Here is a 17,978-nt window from a genome sequence, read left to right as displayed (position 1 = left end):
ATTATATCTAACAAGTTGTATATATACTGAGACAACATTATATCTAACAAGTTGTATATATACTGAGACAACATTATATATAACAAGTTGTATATATACTGAGACAACATTATATCTAACAAGTTGTATATATATACTGAGACAACATTATATCTAACAAGTTGTATACATACTGAGACAACATTATATCTAACAAGTTGTAGATATACTGAGACAACATTATATCTAACAAGTTGTATATACTGAGACAACATTATATCTAACAAGTTGTATATATACTGAGACAACATTATATCTAACAAGTTGTATATATACTGAGACAACATTATATCTAACAAATTGTATCTATACTGAGACAACATTATATCTAACAAGTTGTATATACTGAGACAACATTATATCTAACAAATTGTATCTATACTGAGACAACATTATATCTAACAAGTTGTATATATACTGAGACAACATTATATCTAACAAGTTGTATATATACTGAGACAACATTATATCTAACAAGTTGTATATATACTGAGACAACATTATATCTAACAAGTTGTATATATATACTGAGACAACATTATATCTAACAAGTTGTATATATACTGAGACAACATTATATCTAACAAGTTGTATATATACTGAGACAACATTATATCTAACAAGTTGTATATACTGAGACAACATTATATCTAACAAGTTGTATATATACTGAGACAACATTATATCTAACAAGTTGTATATATACTGAGACAACATTATATCTAACAAATTGTATCTATACTGAGACAACATTATATCTAACAAGTTGTATATACTGAGACAACATTATATCTAACAAGTTGTATATATACTGAGACAACATTATATCTAACAAGTTGTATATATACTGAGACAACATTATATCTAACAAGTTGTATATATACTGAGAAAACATTATATCTAACAAGTTGTATACATACTGAGAAAACATTATATCTAACAAGTTGTATATATACTGAGACAACATTATATCTAACAAGTTGTATATATATACTGAGACAACATTATATCTAACAAGTTGTATATATACTGAGACAACATTATATCTAACAAGTTGTATATATATACTGAGACAACATTATATCTAACAAGTTGTATATATACTGAGACAACATTGTATCTAACAAGTTGTATATATACTGAGACAACATTATATCTAACAAGTTGTATATATACTGAGACAACATTGTATCTAACAAGTTGTATATATACTGAGACAACATTATATCTAACAAGTTGTATATATACTGAGACAACATTATATCTAACAAGTTGTATATATACTGAGACAACATTATATCTAACAAGTTGTATACAGGGAGTGCAGAATTATTAGGCAAATGAGTATTTTGACCACATCATCCTCTTTATGCATGTTGTCTTACTCCAAGCTGTATAGGCTCGAAAGCCTACTACCAATTAAGCATATTAGGTGATGTGCATCTCTGTAATGAGAAGGGGTGTGGTCTAATGACATCAACACCCTATATCAGGTGTGCATAATTATTAGGCAACTTCCTTTCCTTTGGCAAAATGGGTCAAAAGAAGGACTTGACAGGCTCAGAAAAGTCAAAAATAGTGAGATATCTTGCAGAGGGATGTAGCACTCTTAAAATTGCAAAGCTTCTGAAGCGTGATCATCGAACAATCAAGCGTTTCATTCAAAATAGTCAACAGGGTCGCAAGAAGCGTGTGGAAAAACCAAGGCACAAAATAACTGCCCATGAACTGAGAAAAGTCAAGCGTGCAGCTGCCAAGATGCCACTTGCCACCAGTTTGGCCATATTTCAGAGCTGCAACATCACTGGAGTGCCCAAAAGCACAAGGTGTGCAATACTCAGAGACATGGCCAAGGTAAGAAAGGCTGAAAGACGACCACCACTGAACAAGACACACAAGCTGAAACATCAAGACTGGGCCAAGAAATATCTCAAGACTGATTTTTCTAAGGTTTTATGGACTGATGAAATGAGAGTGAGTCTTGATGGGCCAGATGGATGGGCCCGTGGCTGGATTGGTAAAGGGCAGAGAGCTCCAGTCCGACTCAGACGCCAGCAAGGTGGAGGTGGAGTACTGGTTTGGGCTGGTATCATCAAAGATGAGCTTGTCGGGCCTTTTCGGGTTGAGGATGGAGTCAAGCTCAACTCCCAGTCCTACTGCCAGTTTCTGGAAGACACCTTCTTCAAGCAGTGGTACAGGAAGAAGTCTGCATCCTTCAAGAAAAACATGATTTTCATGCAGGACAATGCTCCATCACACGCGTCCAAGTACTCCACAGCGTGGCTGGCAAGAAAGGGTATAAAAGAAGAAAATCTAATGACATGGCCTCCTTGTTCACCTGATCTGAACCCCATTGAGAACCTGTGGTCCATCATCAAATGTGAGATTTACAAGGAGGGAAAACAGTACACCTCTCTGAACAGTGTCTGTGAGGCTGTGGTTGCTGCTGCACGCAATGTTGATGGTGAACAGATCAAAACACTGACAGAATCCATGGATGGCAGGCTTTTGAGTGTCCTTGCAAAGAAAGGTGGCTATATTGGTCACTGATTTGTTTTTGTTTTGTTTTTGAATGTCAGAAATGTATATTTGTGAATGTTGAGATGTTATAATGGTTTCACTGGTAAAAATAAATAATTGAAATGGGTATATATTTGTTTTTTGTTAAGTTGCCTAATAATTATGCACAGTAATAGTCACCTGCACACACAGATATCCCCCTAAAATAGCTATAACTAAAAAACAAACTAAAAACTACTTCCAAAACTATTCAGCTTTGATATTAATGAGTTTTTTGGGTTCATTGAGAACATGGTTGTTGTTCAATAATACAATTAATCCTCAAAAATACAACTTGCCTAATAATTCTGCACTCCCTGTATATACTGAGACAACATTATATCTAACAAGTTGTATATATACTGAGACAACATTATAGTTGTATACATACTGAGACAACATTATATCTAACAAGTTGTATATATACTGAGACAACATTATATCTAACAAGTTGTATATATACTGAGACAACATTATTTCTAACAAGTTGTATATACTGAGACAACATTATATTTAACAAGTTGTATATATACTGAGACAACATTATATCTAACAAGTATATACTGAGACAACATTATTTCTAACAAGTTGTATATACTGAGACAACATTATATCTAACAAGTTGTATATATACTGAGACAACATTATATCTAACAAGTATATACTGAGACAACATTATATCTAACAAGTTGTATATATACTGAGACAACATTATATCTAACAAGTATATACTGAGACAACATTATATCTAACAAGTATATACTGAGACAACATTATATCTAACAAGTTGTATATATACTGAGACAACATTATATCTAACAAGTTGTATATATACTGAGACAACATTATATCTAACAAATTGTATATATACTGAGACAACATTATATCTAACAAGTTGTATATATACTGAAGATACACCAAAGGCTTAGCACCTGTCTTATATCCTTATGTTGCCAAGTCCAAATTTAACCCCACTGCTATGTGACCTTAATAAATTGTACCCATCACAGAATTTCAGTTCACACTTTTCAAACTTCACTTCTGGGTTAAACACTCACATTCGCCCGTTGTCCGGAACTCATCTCCCTCTTTTACACAAAACCCGGTGTTCACCTGTGGTCTGCTTTGGAGACTCCACTATCGCGGAAGCCCGGCTCGTCCTTACTCGGCGTTCTGTGTTTCTCTGTTACCCCTTCGTGTGTGTGCTCGTTGACGTCTTGGGCGTGCTTCCGTCACAATACCTGCAGTGGGGCGTGGTGGAAATCGCTGCCGTGTGTGCACTTTAGTGATTACTCAGGTAATTCTCAATGAACAAGAAAAAAGGCACCTTCACGGTTATGCGGTTAAAAAGTCTTTAGTTTATTTCTTGAACAGCAAAACAAATTCTTAAGTTCAGCTCAGGATGGAAAGTTTGGGTTGTTCCCAGTGACCCACTGACACGTCAGTGGGTCACTGGGAACAACCCAAACTTTCCATCCTGAGCTGAACTTAAGAATTTGTTTTGCTGTTCAAGAAATAAACTAAAGACTTTTTAACCGCATAACCGTGAAGGTGCCTTTTTTCTTGTTCATTGTATATATACTGAGACAACATTATATCTAACAAATTGTATATATACTGAGACAACATTATATCTAACAAGTTGCATATATACTGAGACACCATTATATCTAACAAGTTGTATATATACTGAGACAACATTATATCTAACAAGTTGTATATATACTGAGGCAACATTATATCTAACAAGTTGTATATATACTGAGACAACATTATATCTAACAAGTTGTATATATACTGAGACAACATTATATCTAACAAGTTGTATATATACTGAGACAACATTATATCTAACAAGTTGTATATATACTGAGACAACATTATATTTAACAAGTTGTATATATACTGAGACAACATTATATCTAACAAGTTGTATATATACTGAGACAACATTATATCTAACAAATTGTATATAAACTGAGACAACATTATATCTAACAAGTTGTATATATACAGAGACAACATTATATCTAACAAGTTGTATATATACAGAGACAACATTATATCTAACAAGTTGTATATATACTGAGACAACATTGTATCTAACAAGTTGTATATATACTGAGACAACATTATATCTAACAAGTTGTATACATACTGAGACAACATTATATCTAACAAGTTGTATATATTCTGAGACAACATTATATCTAACAAGTTGTATATATACTTAGACAACATTATATCTAACAAATTGTATATATACTGAGACAACATTATATCTAACAAGTTGTATATATACAGAGACAACATTATATCTAACAAGTTGTATATATACTGAGACAACATTATATCTAATAAGTTGTATACATACTGAGACAACATTATATCTAACAAGTTGTATATATACTGAGACAACATTATATCTAACAAGTTGTATATATACTGAGACAACATTATATCTAACAAGTTGTATATATATACTGAGACAACATTATATCTAACAAGTTGTATATACTGAGACAACATTATATCTAACAAGTTGTATATATACTGAGACAACATTATATCTAACAAGTTGTATATATACTGAGACAACATTATATCTAACAAGTTGTATATATACTGAGACAACATTATATCTAACAAGTTGTATATACTGAGACATATGTAACAAGTTGTATATATACTGAGACAACATTATATCTAACAAGTTGTATATACTGAGACATATGTAACAAGTTGTATATATACTGAGACAACATTATATCTAACAAGTTGTATATATACTGAGACAACATTATATCTAACAAGTTGTATATATACTGAGACAACATTATATCTAACAAGTTGTATATATACTGAGACAACATTATATCTAACAAGTTGTATATATACTGAGACAACATTATATGTAACAAGTTGTATATATACTGAGACAACATTATATGTAACAAGTTGTATATATACTGAGACAACATTATATCTAACAAGTTGTATATATACTGAAACAACATTATATCTAACAAGTTGTATATATACTGAGACAACATTATATCTAACAAGTTGTATATATACTGAGACAACATTATATGTAACAAGATGTATATATACTGAGACAACATTATATCTAACAAGTTGTATATATACTGAGACAACATTATATCTAACAAGTTGTATATATACTGAGACAACATTATATGTAACAAGATGTATATATACTGAGACAACATTATATCTAACAAGTTGTATATATACTGAGACAACATTATATCTAACAAATTGTATCTATACTGAGACAACATTATATCTAACAAGTTGTATATATACTGAGACAACATTATATCTAACAAGTTGTATATATACTGAGACAACATTATATCTAACAAGTTGTATATATACTGAGACAACATTATATGTAACAATATGTATATATACTGAGACAACATTATATCTAACAAGTTGTATATATACTGAGACAACATTATATCTAACAAATTGTATCTATACTGAGACAACATTATATCTAACAAGTTGTATATATACTGAGACAACATTATATCTAACAAGTTGTATCTATACTGAGACAACATTATATCTAACAAGTTGTATATATACTGAGACAACATTATATCTAACAAGTTGTATATATACTGAGACAACATTATATCTAACAAGCAACAGATGAGTACATGAAATCACTGAAGCTGATTTATGTTCTTATACAAACGAGGGACACTAGAGAGACACCTTTCCGTGCTTTATCATCGCAGGGTCGCAGCTCCAGTATCTGCAGGCCTAGGGCAGTAACCTTATCAGTGTACCTATGAAACAGTCAGCACAAGGCTATTCACAAACCATACCTGACAGCTGAACAATGCACTATAGAGGGGTCAGCTGCAGACAAGTTTGTATGCAAGACGCTCTTAACATGTAAAATTATTTGTAGTTATTAAACAGATGACATGACTGATTATTTCTGTATTCTTATAGGGACATTTGAATGCAAAAACAAGATGCTTTTTTTTTTTGTTAGAGCTTGTCATATTTACATTTTTTAACACAAATGGGTTAAATACATAAGTAAAGTCCTGCTGAGGAGCAGTATGCATTGTAGCTGTGGGAAACCGTCAGTGTTTAGTTTATATGTGCTGCTGCCACTCCTGATTGGGAGCTGTAATGTTGGAGGTTTCCGAGTGGGACTTTACCAATGTGTTTAACCATTTGTGTGTAATGTTATCTAGAGTTGGTGATGCAAATGGCATAAGCTTATGAACTGTTTCTTTAGAATATTTATTTAATAATAAAAATAGGCAAACCAACAAGATACCATCACTGTTAAATATGTAACATTAATCCTTTAGTTACCAATTAAAATACTATCCAAACACTGGACCTCAGTGAAGAAAATAGCTGTGTTATTTCCAAGCATAACACTCAACAGACAAAACAAAAGGATAAGTAACAATTCCAAAAGTGCAAGCAATATCTCCATAAATTACAGACGCACACCTTCAAATATAATAACCTAACAGCCTTTGAAAACACATCTGCATTATGTAAACAGTTAGAATTGTAAGACAATATATATATACACACACACACACACACACACAAATAAATAAATACATACACACATACATACACATACAAATATATATATATATTATATATACACACACACAAATAAATAAATACATACACACATACATACACATACAAATATATATATATATATATATATATATATATATATTATATATACACATACACACACACACACACACGCACACACACAAATAAATAAATACATACACACATACATACACATACAAATATATATATATTATATACACAGACAAATACAGTATATACAACAACTTACACACATACATACACATACAAATATATATATTATATACACACACACAAATACAGTATATATAACAACTTACACACATACATACACATACAAATATATATATATATAAACACACACACACAAATATATATAAATACATACATATAATACATACATACACATACAAATATATACTGTATTTATAGATATATATATACATATACATTTATATATATATGTGTGTGTGAGAGATATGTAGCCACCTATTAGTAAGCTGAACAAAAAATGGGCCATCTTCTAAGCTTACAATTCTGCTTTTTTCAAATAAAGATACCAAGAGAAGGAAGAAAAAGTGATTATAGGAGTAAATTAGAAAGATGTTTAAAATTTCTGTTCTATCTGATTCATTAAAGAATAAAAAAATGGGTTTAGTGTCCCTTTAAAAGGACATTAAACACTAAATACAAGTCCTAAGCATAGTTCTGAGGTTATTCTCTTCCTCCCTTTAGTCATGGGTGTTTGCAACTCTCCTTCAGACACCTGCAGTGTAACCTAGGTTCCAATATGGCAGGACCCATGAAGAGAGGGATGTGCATAAAATGTATTTAGTGTTTAGTGTCCCTTTAAATGATGTTATTTTTTTCATTATTAGGACCCTTCAATGTGTGCGGTATCATTTTTACTAGAACTTTAATTATACAAACTGTGGCTACTATTAAAGTAAATAAATAACACAGTATAAAAATATAAATGGGTGTTACGTTATTGTAACAAGTATATAGGAAACAGAGTCATTTAGGATTCTATTTATACATCAGACCAAGCGATATTGGGCTCTACGACCTAGAATACTTAATGCAATTTTCAATTTGTTCTTTCCCTATCCTCCTCCCTCACTGATGGGTTCCCTGACCTCTTTAATCATAGCCGAACAAGCCACAAGGAGCGGGGCTACAATGTATTTGTGAGATATTCTGACTGCAACATCCATTGCACATTTTATAGAACATGTTCCCTGCAGCCTTGAAATATCCACTAGATTTTGTATTATTATTATTATTGCCATGTCTAGGGTAGTGCCAGTGTAATGCTCTAATGTCCCTGATTCTAATTGTATTTAAAGGGACAGTCTACACTAAAATTGTTATTGTTTAAAAGATAGATAATGCCTTTATTTATTACCCATTCCCCAGCTTTGCACAACCAACATTGTTATATTAATCTGCTTTATAACATTTAGACCTCTAAATTACTGTATGTTTCAAAGGCTCTATTGACAGCCTCTTAATCACATGCTTTTTTATTTGCTTTTCACAACAGGAGACTGCTAGTTCATGTGACCCATATAGATAACATTGTGTTCACGCCGGAGGAGTTATTTAAGATTTAGCGCAACACAGTATTAAATGCAAGTCAATAGATAATAAATACAAAGTCATGTGATCAGGGGGCAGTCTGCAGAGGCTTAGATACAAGGTAATCACAGAGGTTAAAAGTATATTAATATAACTGTATTCGTTATGCAAAACTAGGGAATGGGTAATAAAGGGATTATCTATCTTTTAAAACAATAAAAATGATATTGTTAACTGTCCCTTTAAACCTCAGTTTTCAGTAAGCTGTTGATGAAAATCACATATCAAGATATCCTGTTTGATTATGAAAGTCTCATGAAATGGAACAATATACTGAATGTAAAATAAAACTGATATTTTAATAAAAGTCAATAGTTTGGCTCCTTTTAAAATAAACTTCAGCAACAAAAACAGTTCAAATTCTATATTTAAAATCAAATCATATTTCCACTGATTATCTTTTCAAATCCTTCCTTATCACGTCTTACGGAAAATAAATACAGCAACTAAATATAGATGTTATGTTTGCATTAACTTTCTTTTTATAGACATTTTATTAAAATCTCAAGCTATTTACTGTCAGTAGCATGAGGGAATCTTGTTCAAAATGAATTCTGGAAGCAAAAGAGTGAGATGTGAAACTTATATACATGTTCTTACCCTGAATCCCTTGCTATCAGGGAAATATCCCTTGTTATCAGGGAAATATCCCTTGTTATCAGGGAAATATCCCTTGTTATCAGGGAAATATCCCTTGTTATCAGGGAAATATCCCTTGTTATCAGGGAAATATCCCTTGTTATCAGGGAAATACTGTGTGCATAGAATTTCTTGGAGATATCATGGCTCTTAGGGTATATGGATGTGCAAATTTGCTGCTCATTGAATTATATTATACTTTCTTGTACACAATAGGTTTTCTTCCCCTCCTAGTTACTCACCATCAACTATAAAGTAAAAATAAGAATTGCCATTCTTTAGGGCAGGGGTCTCAAAGTACCAGCCCTTGGGCCAAATCATTTACATGCAGCATGCAGGACTGGCCCACCAGGATACCGGGAAATTTCCTGGTGGCCATGGCATCTGGGCCTGGTCAAAGCCAGTTCTACCTTAAGGCCTTAGGGCGCACCACCAGTTTTTTTTTTATTGATTGTGCCGGAGCTCAGTGTGAGTCAAAATGAGAGACTCTCATCACTGAGCGCCAGCCGTAAGGAGCAATTAGTATGATCTTCACCAGCCAGAGGTACAGACCAATGGCTCCTCCACCGGAGACAACCTTCTCTGACCCTGTAATTCTCCATAATCTCAGTTTTTAAATCTAAAAGAAATGTTGATGCTGAGCAGAGGAAATTTCAAGAGAGGTGGACAAGAGATTATTTTTTGTGTGGAGTTTAATAAGACTGCTATGAAAGAGTTGCTGTTTTTAAAGATTATAACCTTAAAGTGATAGTAAAGTCCAAATAAAACTTTCATGGTTTAGATAGGGCATGTCATTTTAAACAACTTTCTAATTTATCATCAAATTTGCTTTGTTCTCTTGGTATTCTTTGTTGAAAGCTAAACCTAGGTAGGCTTATATGCTAATTTCTAAGCCCTTGAAGGCCGGCTCTTTTCTGAATGCATTTGACAGTTTTTCCCAGCTAGGGGGTGTTAGTTCATGTGTTTCATATTAGATAACATTGTGCTCACGCGCGTGGAGTTATTTATGAGTCAGCTCTAATTGCCTGAAATGAAAGTCTGTCAAAAGAACTGAAATAAGGAGGCAGTCAGCAGAAGCCTAGATACAAGGTAATTACAGAGGTAAAAAGCGTATTACTATAACAGCGTTGGTTATGCAAAACTGGGGAATGGTAAATAAAGGGATTATCTATCTTTTTAAACAATAACATTTTTGGTGTTTACTATCCCTTTAAGTGGCATTATACTACTAAACATGCTGATCAGTATAAAAAGTATGAGGCAGAAGAAAGGGAGAGGCAAATTGCTCAAATTCAGAGCTGTACATGCAGCAAAATCTTTTCAAGTGTGCAAAAAAGCAATGTGATGCAGCAGTTAAAGGGAAACTGAACCCAATTTTTTTCTTTTGTGATTCATATAGAGCATAACATTTGAAGAAACTTTCTAATTTACTCATATTATCAATTTTTCTTCACAGTGGCGTCACTAGGGGGTGCGGGGGGTGCGGGTCGCACCTGGGTGACACCCTCCAGGGGGTGACACACAAAAAAAAATTATTTTTTTTTTTTACATTTTATTGAAATTCAAAGAAATACAATGTTGAGATGCATAGATTATTTTATTAGAGGCTGGCATTTGTGAACATTAGTGGGACTGGGGAAGTTGTAGACACACAATTTCACTATGAATGTTGTGGGTGTGCCGTGGGGCTTGCAAAGTTGCGCTGCTAGCCTAAACCTGCCTGCCTATCTGTGCTCACTGCTCAGTGACATGCGGCCCAGGGCTGTGCACTGACAGACTTGGAACAGAGTCAGAGAGCAGAATTTTCATAGTTTGCACCTAAACCTTTTCTTCAGTGATTTATTTTAGAGTGCTCTGTTTATCTTTCATTTGATGTTCTGCTGAGCTAGGGAGCAGCTCTAGGCATGAGCTTTATAATTAAAGCAGTGCAGTTTACATATTTTGTATGTGTGTGTCTGAGTTTTTGTGTGTCTCAGTGTTTGTGTGTGTGTGTTTTTGTGTTTGTGTCTGAGTGTGTTTCTGAGTATGTTTTTATGTGTGTTTGCCTGTGTTTTTGTGTGTGTCTGCTTTCTGGGGGGGTGACACCAACCCTAGTGACGCCACTGTTTCTTCATTCTATTGGTATCTTTATTTGAAATGCAAGAATGTAAGTTTAGATGCAGACCATTTTTTGTGAACAACCTGGGTTGTTCTTGCTGATTGGTGGATCAATTCACCAACCAATTAAAGAGGTGCTGTCCAGGGTCTGAACCAAAATATTGCTTAGATCTTTTTAGAATAAAGATACCAAGAGAATGAAGAAAAAATGATAGTAGGAGTACATTAGAAAGTTGCTTAAAATTGTATGCTCTATCTGAATCACAAAAGAAAAACATTGGGTTCAGTGTCCCTTTAAAGCTAGTGTGGGGAGTGAGCAGGTTGCAAAACCAGGGAACCCATTTACTGAAGTACAGTTTCTTAAAGATTGCATGGTAAGCAAGCACTAACTTGTACTTTTTTAAGTTTGAAATTTTGCACGCAGCCCCCATTGGAGAAGGAGACTTGTCCAGTGAGTAATTTGAGTTTGAGACCCCTGCTCTAGGACTTTGGGGCTATCATGGAACAACTGTTCTAAAACAGTGAATTACAACTCTGCAAATAAATGCTTACACATATTAAATTAAAGAGTGATTTGTAGACTCACTTGAAGAAGTCATCTTTGCAGTATACGTTCCCTGCCCGGGAGAAGCAGCGCTCAGCCAGCGGTACCTGACACTCACAGCACTTGAGACAGGAGCTGTGCCAATGACGATCCAAGACCTTCAGTATGAATTTATCTAGTATGTGCTCATTACATCCTGAGCAGCGGGGGATCTCTGTGTGCAGAAGAAGCAGAGATGAGAGATGAGTCTGAAAAAACCAACAGAGATCTATGAGAGAGTTTATATGAGATAAAATATTATAAATGGACATTAAAGTAATGTTATGTTTAATGCATTTAAATCATGTTGTTAGCAAAGCATGCATTATTTTACAGTCTAGTAACACACCCCTTACAAAAGCATATTGAATATGTTTATCTTATCGTCTCTGCTGTGACCAATTTGGGACAAATATTAGTGAGAACATGCACTGATCAAGCCAACATTGTGTAGCATGTTGCAGGGTCTGGGTTGTGGATCCTGCGGGATGCACTTCATCCTTTGGGGCAGTGGTTCAAAACATCAGTTTTCACATGACATGTATATTCCAAATGATTGGCTATTTTTTTTACTATGTATTGTTAAACCTTTTTATGGGGATTTATAGAAGAAGAAAAATGATTCTAGGTGTTTTATTTTTTGCATTAAGGGACAGTCTACTCCAGAATTTTAATTTTTTAAAAAGATAGATAATCCCTTTATTACCCATTCCCCAGTTTTGCATAATCAACACTGTTATATTAAAGGGACACTAAACCCAGTTTTATTCTTTCATGATTCAGATAGAGCATGCAATTTTAAGCAACTTTCTAATTTACTCCTATTATCAAATTTTCTTCGTTCTCTTGCTTTCTTTATTTGAAAAAGAAGGCATCTAAGCTAAGGAGCCAGACAATTTTTGTGCAGGACACTGGACAGCACATGTTTATTGGTGCTGTCCAATCAGTAAGGACAACCCAGGTTGTGAACCAAAAATTGGCCGGCTTTAAACTTACATTCTTGCTTTTCAAATAAAGATAGCAAGAGAATGAAGACAAATTGATAATATGAGTAAATTAGAAAGTTCCTTAAAATTGCATGCTCTATCTGAATCATTAAAGGGACATTAAACACTTTGAGATGGTAATATAAAATGATAAATTGTATATATAAAACAACTCTGCAATATACTTTCATTATTTATTTTGTCCTCTTTGCCTGTAATTCCATTCTGAAATTGTGAGCTTTTCAGTTAATGTTAGAAATGGAAGTGCAGAACTCTGTTAAATCCAGCACAACCATTGGCTGCACTCTCTAGTGACTTATTTATAACTGTCTCTAATTGGCCACAGCAGAGAAGGTAACACAAGTTACAACATGGCAGCTCCCAGTGTTTTATAGACACTAAAACTTTACACTTATTTTGACACTTTTTAAACAACTAATGAAACTTTAAAAAATACATCTACATGTTAGTCATGGACTAATCTTTTCTTTGAATGCATCATTCTATCTAGCATGTATTTAGTGTTTAATGTCCCTTTAAAGAAAAAAATTGGGTTCAGTGTCCCTTTAATATACCTTTACCTCTGTGATTACCTTGTATCTAAGCCTCTTATTTCAGTTCTTTTGACAGACTTGCATTTTAGTCAATCAGTGCTGATTCATAAATAACTCCACGGGAGTCAGCACACATCTATATATAAAACAAGAACTAACACTGTCTAATTGTGAAAAACTGTCAAAATGCACTGAGATAAGAGGTGGCCTTCAAGGGCTTAGAAATTAGCCCATGAGCCTACCTAGGTTTAGCTTTAAACAAAGAATACCAAGAGAACAAAGCAGATGTGATGTTAATAGTAAATTGGAAAGTTGTTTAAAATTGCATACCCTATCTGAATCATGAAAGTTCAACTCTGACTAGACTGTCCCTTTAATTATTCGTAGTGCAGAAATATGGAAGTGGGTCTGGCTACCACACAAACATGTAAATGCAATCATACACTAAATGATATTTATTTAATTTATTTGAAGGATATTTTGCCTTAAGCCATTACAGAAAATGAATTAATAATTTAAAAGGTTTAAAGTGACAACAATTTCTACAACTAATTCAACCATTTAAAAGTTAAAGTCTTAATGGGGCACTAAATCCAAAATTAAACTTTCATGATTCAGATAGAGCATGCAGTTGAGTTTTAAGAGACTACAATTTCTGAGCTACTACTGAGCATGTGCAAGAGTTCACAGTGTATACATATATGAGTCTGTGATTGGCTGATGGCTGTCACATGACACAGGGGGCCAGAAAATTGTAGTCAGTTTTAAAATTTGTCAGAAAAAAACTACTGCTCATTTAAAATTCAAATAAAGTGCTATTGTGTTGTCTTTTTACTATTGTTGATCATGTAATTCTACTGTTTGTAAAGGTCCTTAAAGGAACACTAAAGTTGAAGTAACTGACATTTTTCAGACTAAACAATCTACTACTCATTTGAAATGCAGACGATATGCAGTGCGATTGCATTGTCTTTTTATGATTCATTTGTTGATTATGTAATTCTACTATGGTTAATGGCCCTTTAAGAGAGGTCTTATTAATAAATGTGCTGCAGTTTCTGAATCTTAGAAGTGAGGCTGCAATAGATGGAGATGTGTTTGGAGAATAGTTAATGGATATGATATTGGCACGTAAACACTGTGGGGCCGATTTATTAAAGTGCGGACGGATATGATAGGATGTAGCGTATCATGTCCGCCGCACATCGATAAATGCCGACAGCATACGCTGTCGGCATTTATCATTGCACAAGCAGTTCTTGTGAACTGCTTGTGCAATGCCGCCCTCTGCAGATTCGCAGCCAATCGGCCGCTAACAGGGGGTATCAATCAGCCCGATCATATAGGATTGGGCGGATTGATGTCCGCAGCCTCAGAGCAGGCGGACAAGTTTTGGAGCAGCGGTCTTTAGAGCGCTGCTTCATAACTGCTGTTTCCGGCGAGCCTGGAGGCTCGCGTATGGCTTCCAGATGTATTTTACATATTCATTACTCAATCTATATACATAGGTACATAGTAATATAGGTTGAAAACGGCTTAAGCCCATCAAGTTTAAATTTTCACACATTCTAGATAATGCTGTTGATACATAAGAAGAGGAAAAAACAAAAACCCTTCTTGACCCCAAGTAGCAATCAGATTACTCATTAGAACAGAAAGCTACGATACTGTTAATACTAATTGTTATAGCCCTGCATATGCGTTTTTGCCAAAAAAACATTTAGTCCTTTTAAAAAGCATCTAATAAATTTGCTTTAGCAACCTCATTAAAGGAACATTCCAGCCAAAATTTAATTCACATGGATTTGTTTGAATAGAAGCATTTTTGTAATATACATGTAATAGCAAAAATGCTTCTAATAAAAGCTATAGCGGTTTCAAAAGTGTATTTAAGTATGCACCGTGCACCAGCATTTTAAACACAGCACTTGCTCAGAGAATTTAAGGTGCTTTTATCATGTAGTAGTGACCGAATTTGTTAATTGCTGACATGATACAAGCCCCACTAGTGCTATGAGTAGCTGTGGTATTTTAAAATGCAGGTGCACTGAGAATATCTAGCTATGCTTCATGTGCACGTGCAGAGAAAAATGCTAACACTAAAACAGTGATAAATTTTACTAAAAGCATTTTTGTCTATAGATGTAAATTGCAAATATGTTTCTATTCAAAGATGCAATTCATCTATGTGCATTAAAATTTTGGCTGGAATGTCCCTTTAAGCAGAGAATTTTATATCCGTATTTTTCTTACTGTAAAGAACCCCAAACACTGCTGTAGGTGAAATCTCTGTTCCTCAAGCCTTTTATCCTTTTATCAGTCCTATGATAAACTGGTCATCTTATAATTTCTTATATGGGCTCTGAATATATTTGTATAATTTAATTATATACATATTTGCAAATCTTTGGAAAACTAAGATATGATACACATGTCATGTATCATACAAGTGAGCAGTCAGTTTAGTGGGCTGTTAACCCTATGTTACTCTTGATCATTTGCTTAAAAGCACAGCCTATTTCTGTATACCGCTATCAATACTAATGCCCATCGATAAGTCCATTGATGTTCCTTTGTGACTCTGACCCCCAGCCATCCCAGTATATGGAGCAGGTTTTTATTTACCCATAGAGCTTTGCACAATTGATTTCCTAATCATATAAGCATAGATTTGTACTTATAGGAATACAAGCATAGATTGTGCCCATTTCTATGCCTACATCAGAGAAGCCTTTTATAGAGACATATAAGGCATTGTGCCATTTTAGGAAATTAAGTCCCTTGTTTTGGAAATGGAGATAATTAATGCAGAATGGTATAGATATTTGTTGAATTAGGTACTTTATTACATTTCTTATACAAAATGTGTTGCCTCTGCGTATTACATGAGCTGCTGGCAGACAATACCACAAGCATTAAAGGGACATGAAACCCAACTTTTTTCTTTCATGATTCAGATAGAGAATACCGTTTTAAACAACTTTCCAATTTACTTCTATTATTTAATTTGCTTCCTTCTCTTGTTATCCTTTGCCTTTGGTTTATCTAGGCAAGTTCAGGAGCAGTAGAGAACCTAGGTTCTAGCTGTTGATTGGTGGCTGCATATATATACCGATTGTGATTGGCTGGCCCATGTGTTCAGTTAGAAACCAGTAGTGCATTGCTGCTCCTTCAACAAATGATACCAAGAGAATAAAACATATTAGATAATAGAAGTAAATTAGAAAGTTGTTTAAAATTGTATTCTCTATCTGAATCATGAAATACATTTTTGGGTTTCATGTCCCTTTAACAGCCAGACGACATATGCAATCAGCTGTGCACAATTAGGTATGAAAACAAAGTGTGCACTGACTACATACATCGTTGGAATGAGCAAAGCGCTAGTAGCGTACTTATCTTGCATTTATAACAAGTTATTGGTTATGTGTTGCATGGTTGCCCTGAAATGACAGTTTTACATAAGGTGTGCAAATAAATCATTTCAGTTCATACCATTAAAAAAAACACAGAACCTGAGGGAATTTCGTGCACTAAAATACATTTTGGCATCCATGTTACTGGTCATGAATTACTAACGAGTGCCCTATAGTCTGAATTTAACTATTGACTTAAAACAACAGCACAAACATGCAAGCGTTATGCCTGCGCTATAGATTTTGCGTGAGTCATACATTTTGCATTTTTTTTGCTCTCAATTGGTAATCTAGCCTTAATTGTGTAATTCCCAAGAAATGAAAGGAACTCTGCAATCATAAAATATCTGTTATAAATATGATAGTCGCTTCTAAATATGTGAATATCCATTTAATGTGAAGTATAAGCTGTTTAAATTTAAACTGAAACTTACATTGCTGTATCAGTAGTGCACTTCCTATTAATGCTCATTGGCTGATAAGCATGTCCAGCTGAAACCTCATTGGTTAATAGTTACTCCTCCTAATGCTCATTGGCTGATAGACATTTCCTGCTAATCCTCATTGGTTAATAGTTATTTCCTGCTAGTACTCATTGGCTGATAGGCATGTCCTGCTAAACCTCACTGGTTAATATTTACTTCCTGCTAATGCTCATTGGCTGATAGGTTTGTCCTGGTAAACCTCATTGGTTAATAGTTACTTCTTGCTTATGCTCATTGGCTGATAGGCATGTCCTGGTAAACCTCATTGGTTAATAGTTACTTCTTGCTTATGCTCATTATCTGATAGGCATGTCCTGGTAAACCTCCTTGGTTAATAGTTACTT

General features: G+C 34.0%; 1 protein-coding gene across 1 annotated transcript in view; it reads right to left on the bottom strand.

Moving 5' to 3' along the window:
• Positions 1–17,978, bottom strand: part of LHX4 (LIM homeobox 4) — a 133,837-nt gene that overhangs the window by 26,352 nt on the left and 89,507 nt on the right. The window contains exon 2 of the mRNA XM_053693697.1: positions 12,197–12,368. Coding sequence (XP_053549672.1) covers positions 12,197–12,368 — 172 coding nt within the window. The remainder of the gene's footprint in view (positions 1–12,196; positions 12,369–17,978) is intronic.

The sequence above is a fragment of the Bombina bombina genome, chromosome 10 (assembly GCF_027579735.1).
Source record: "Bombina bombina isolate aBomBom1 chromosome 10, aBomBom1.pri, whole genome shotgun sequence".
NCBI classification, from domain to species: domain Eukaryota; kingdom Metazoa; phylum Chordata; class Amphibia; order Anura; family Bombinatoridae; genus Bombina; species Bombina bombina.
Note: the sequence above shows the minus strand (reverse complement) of the source record. Positions and strands in the feature narration are given on the sequence as shown.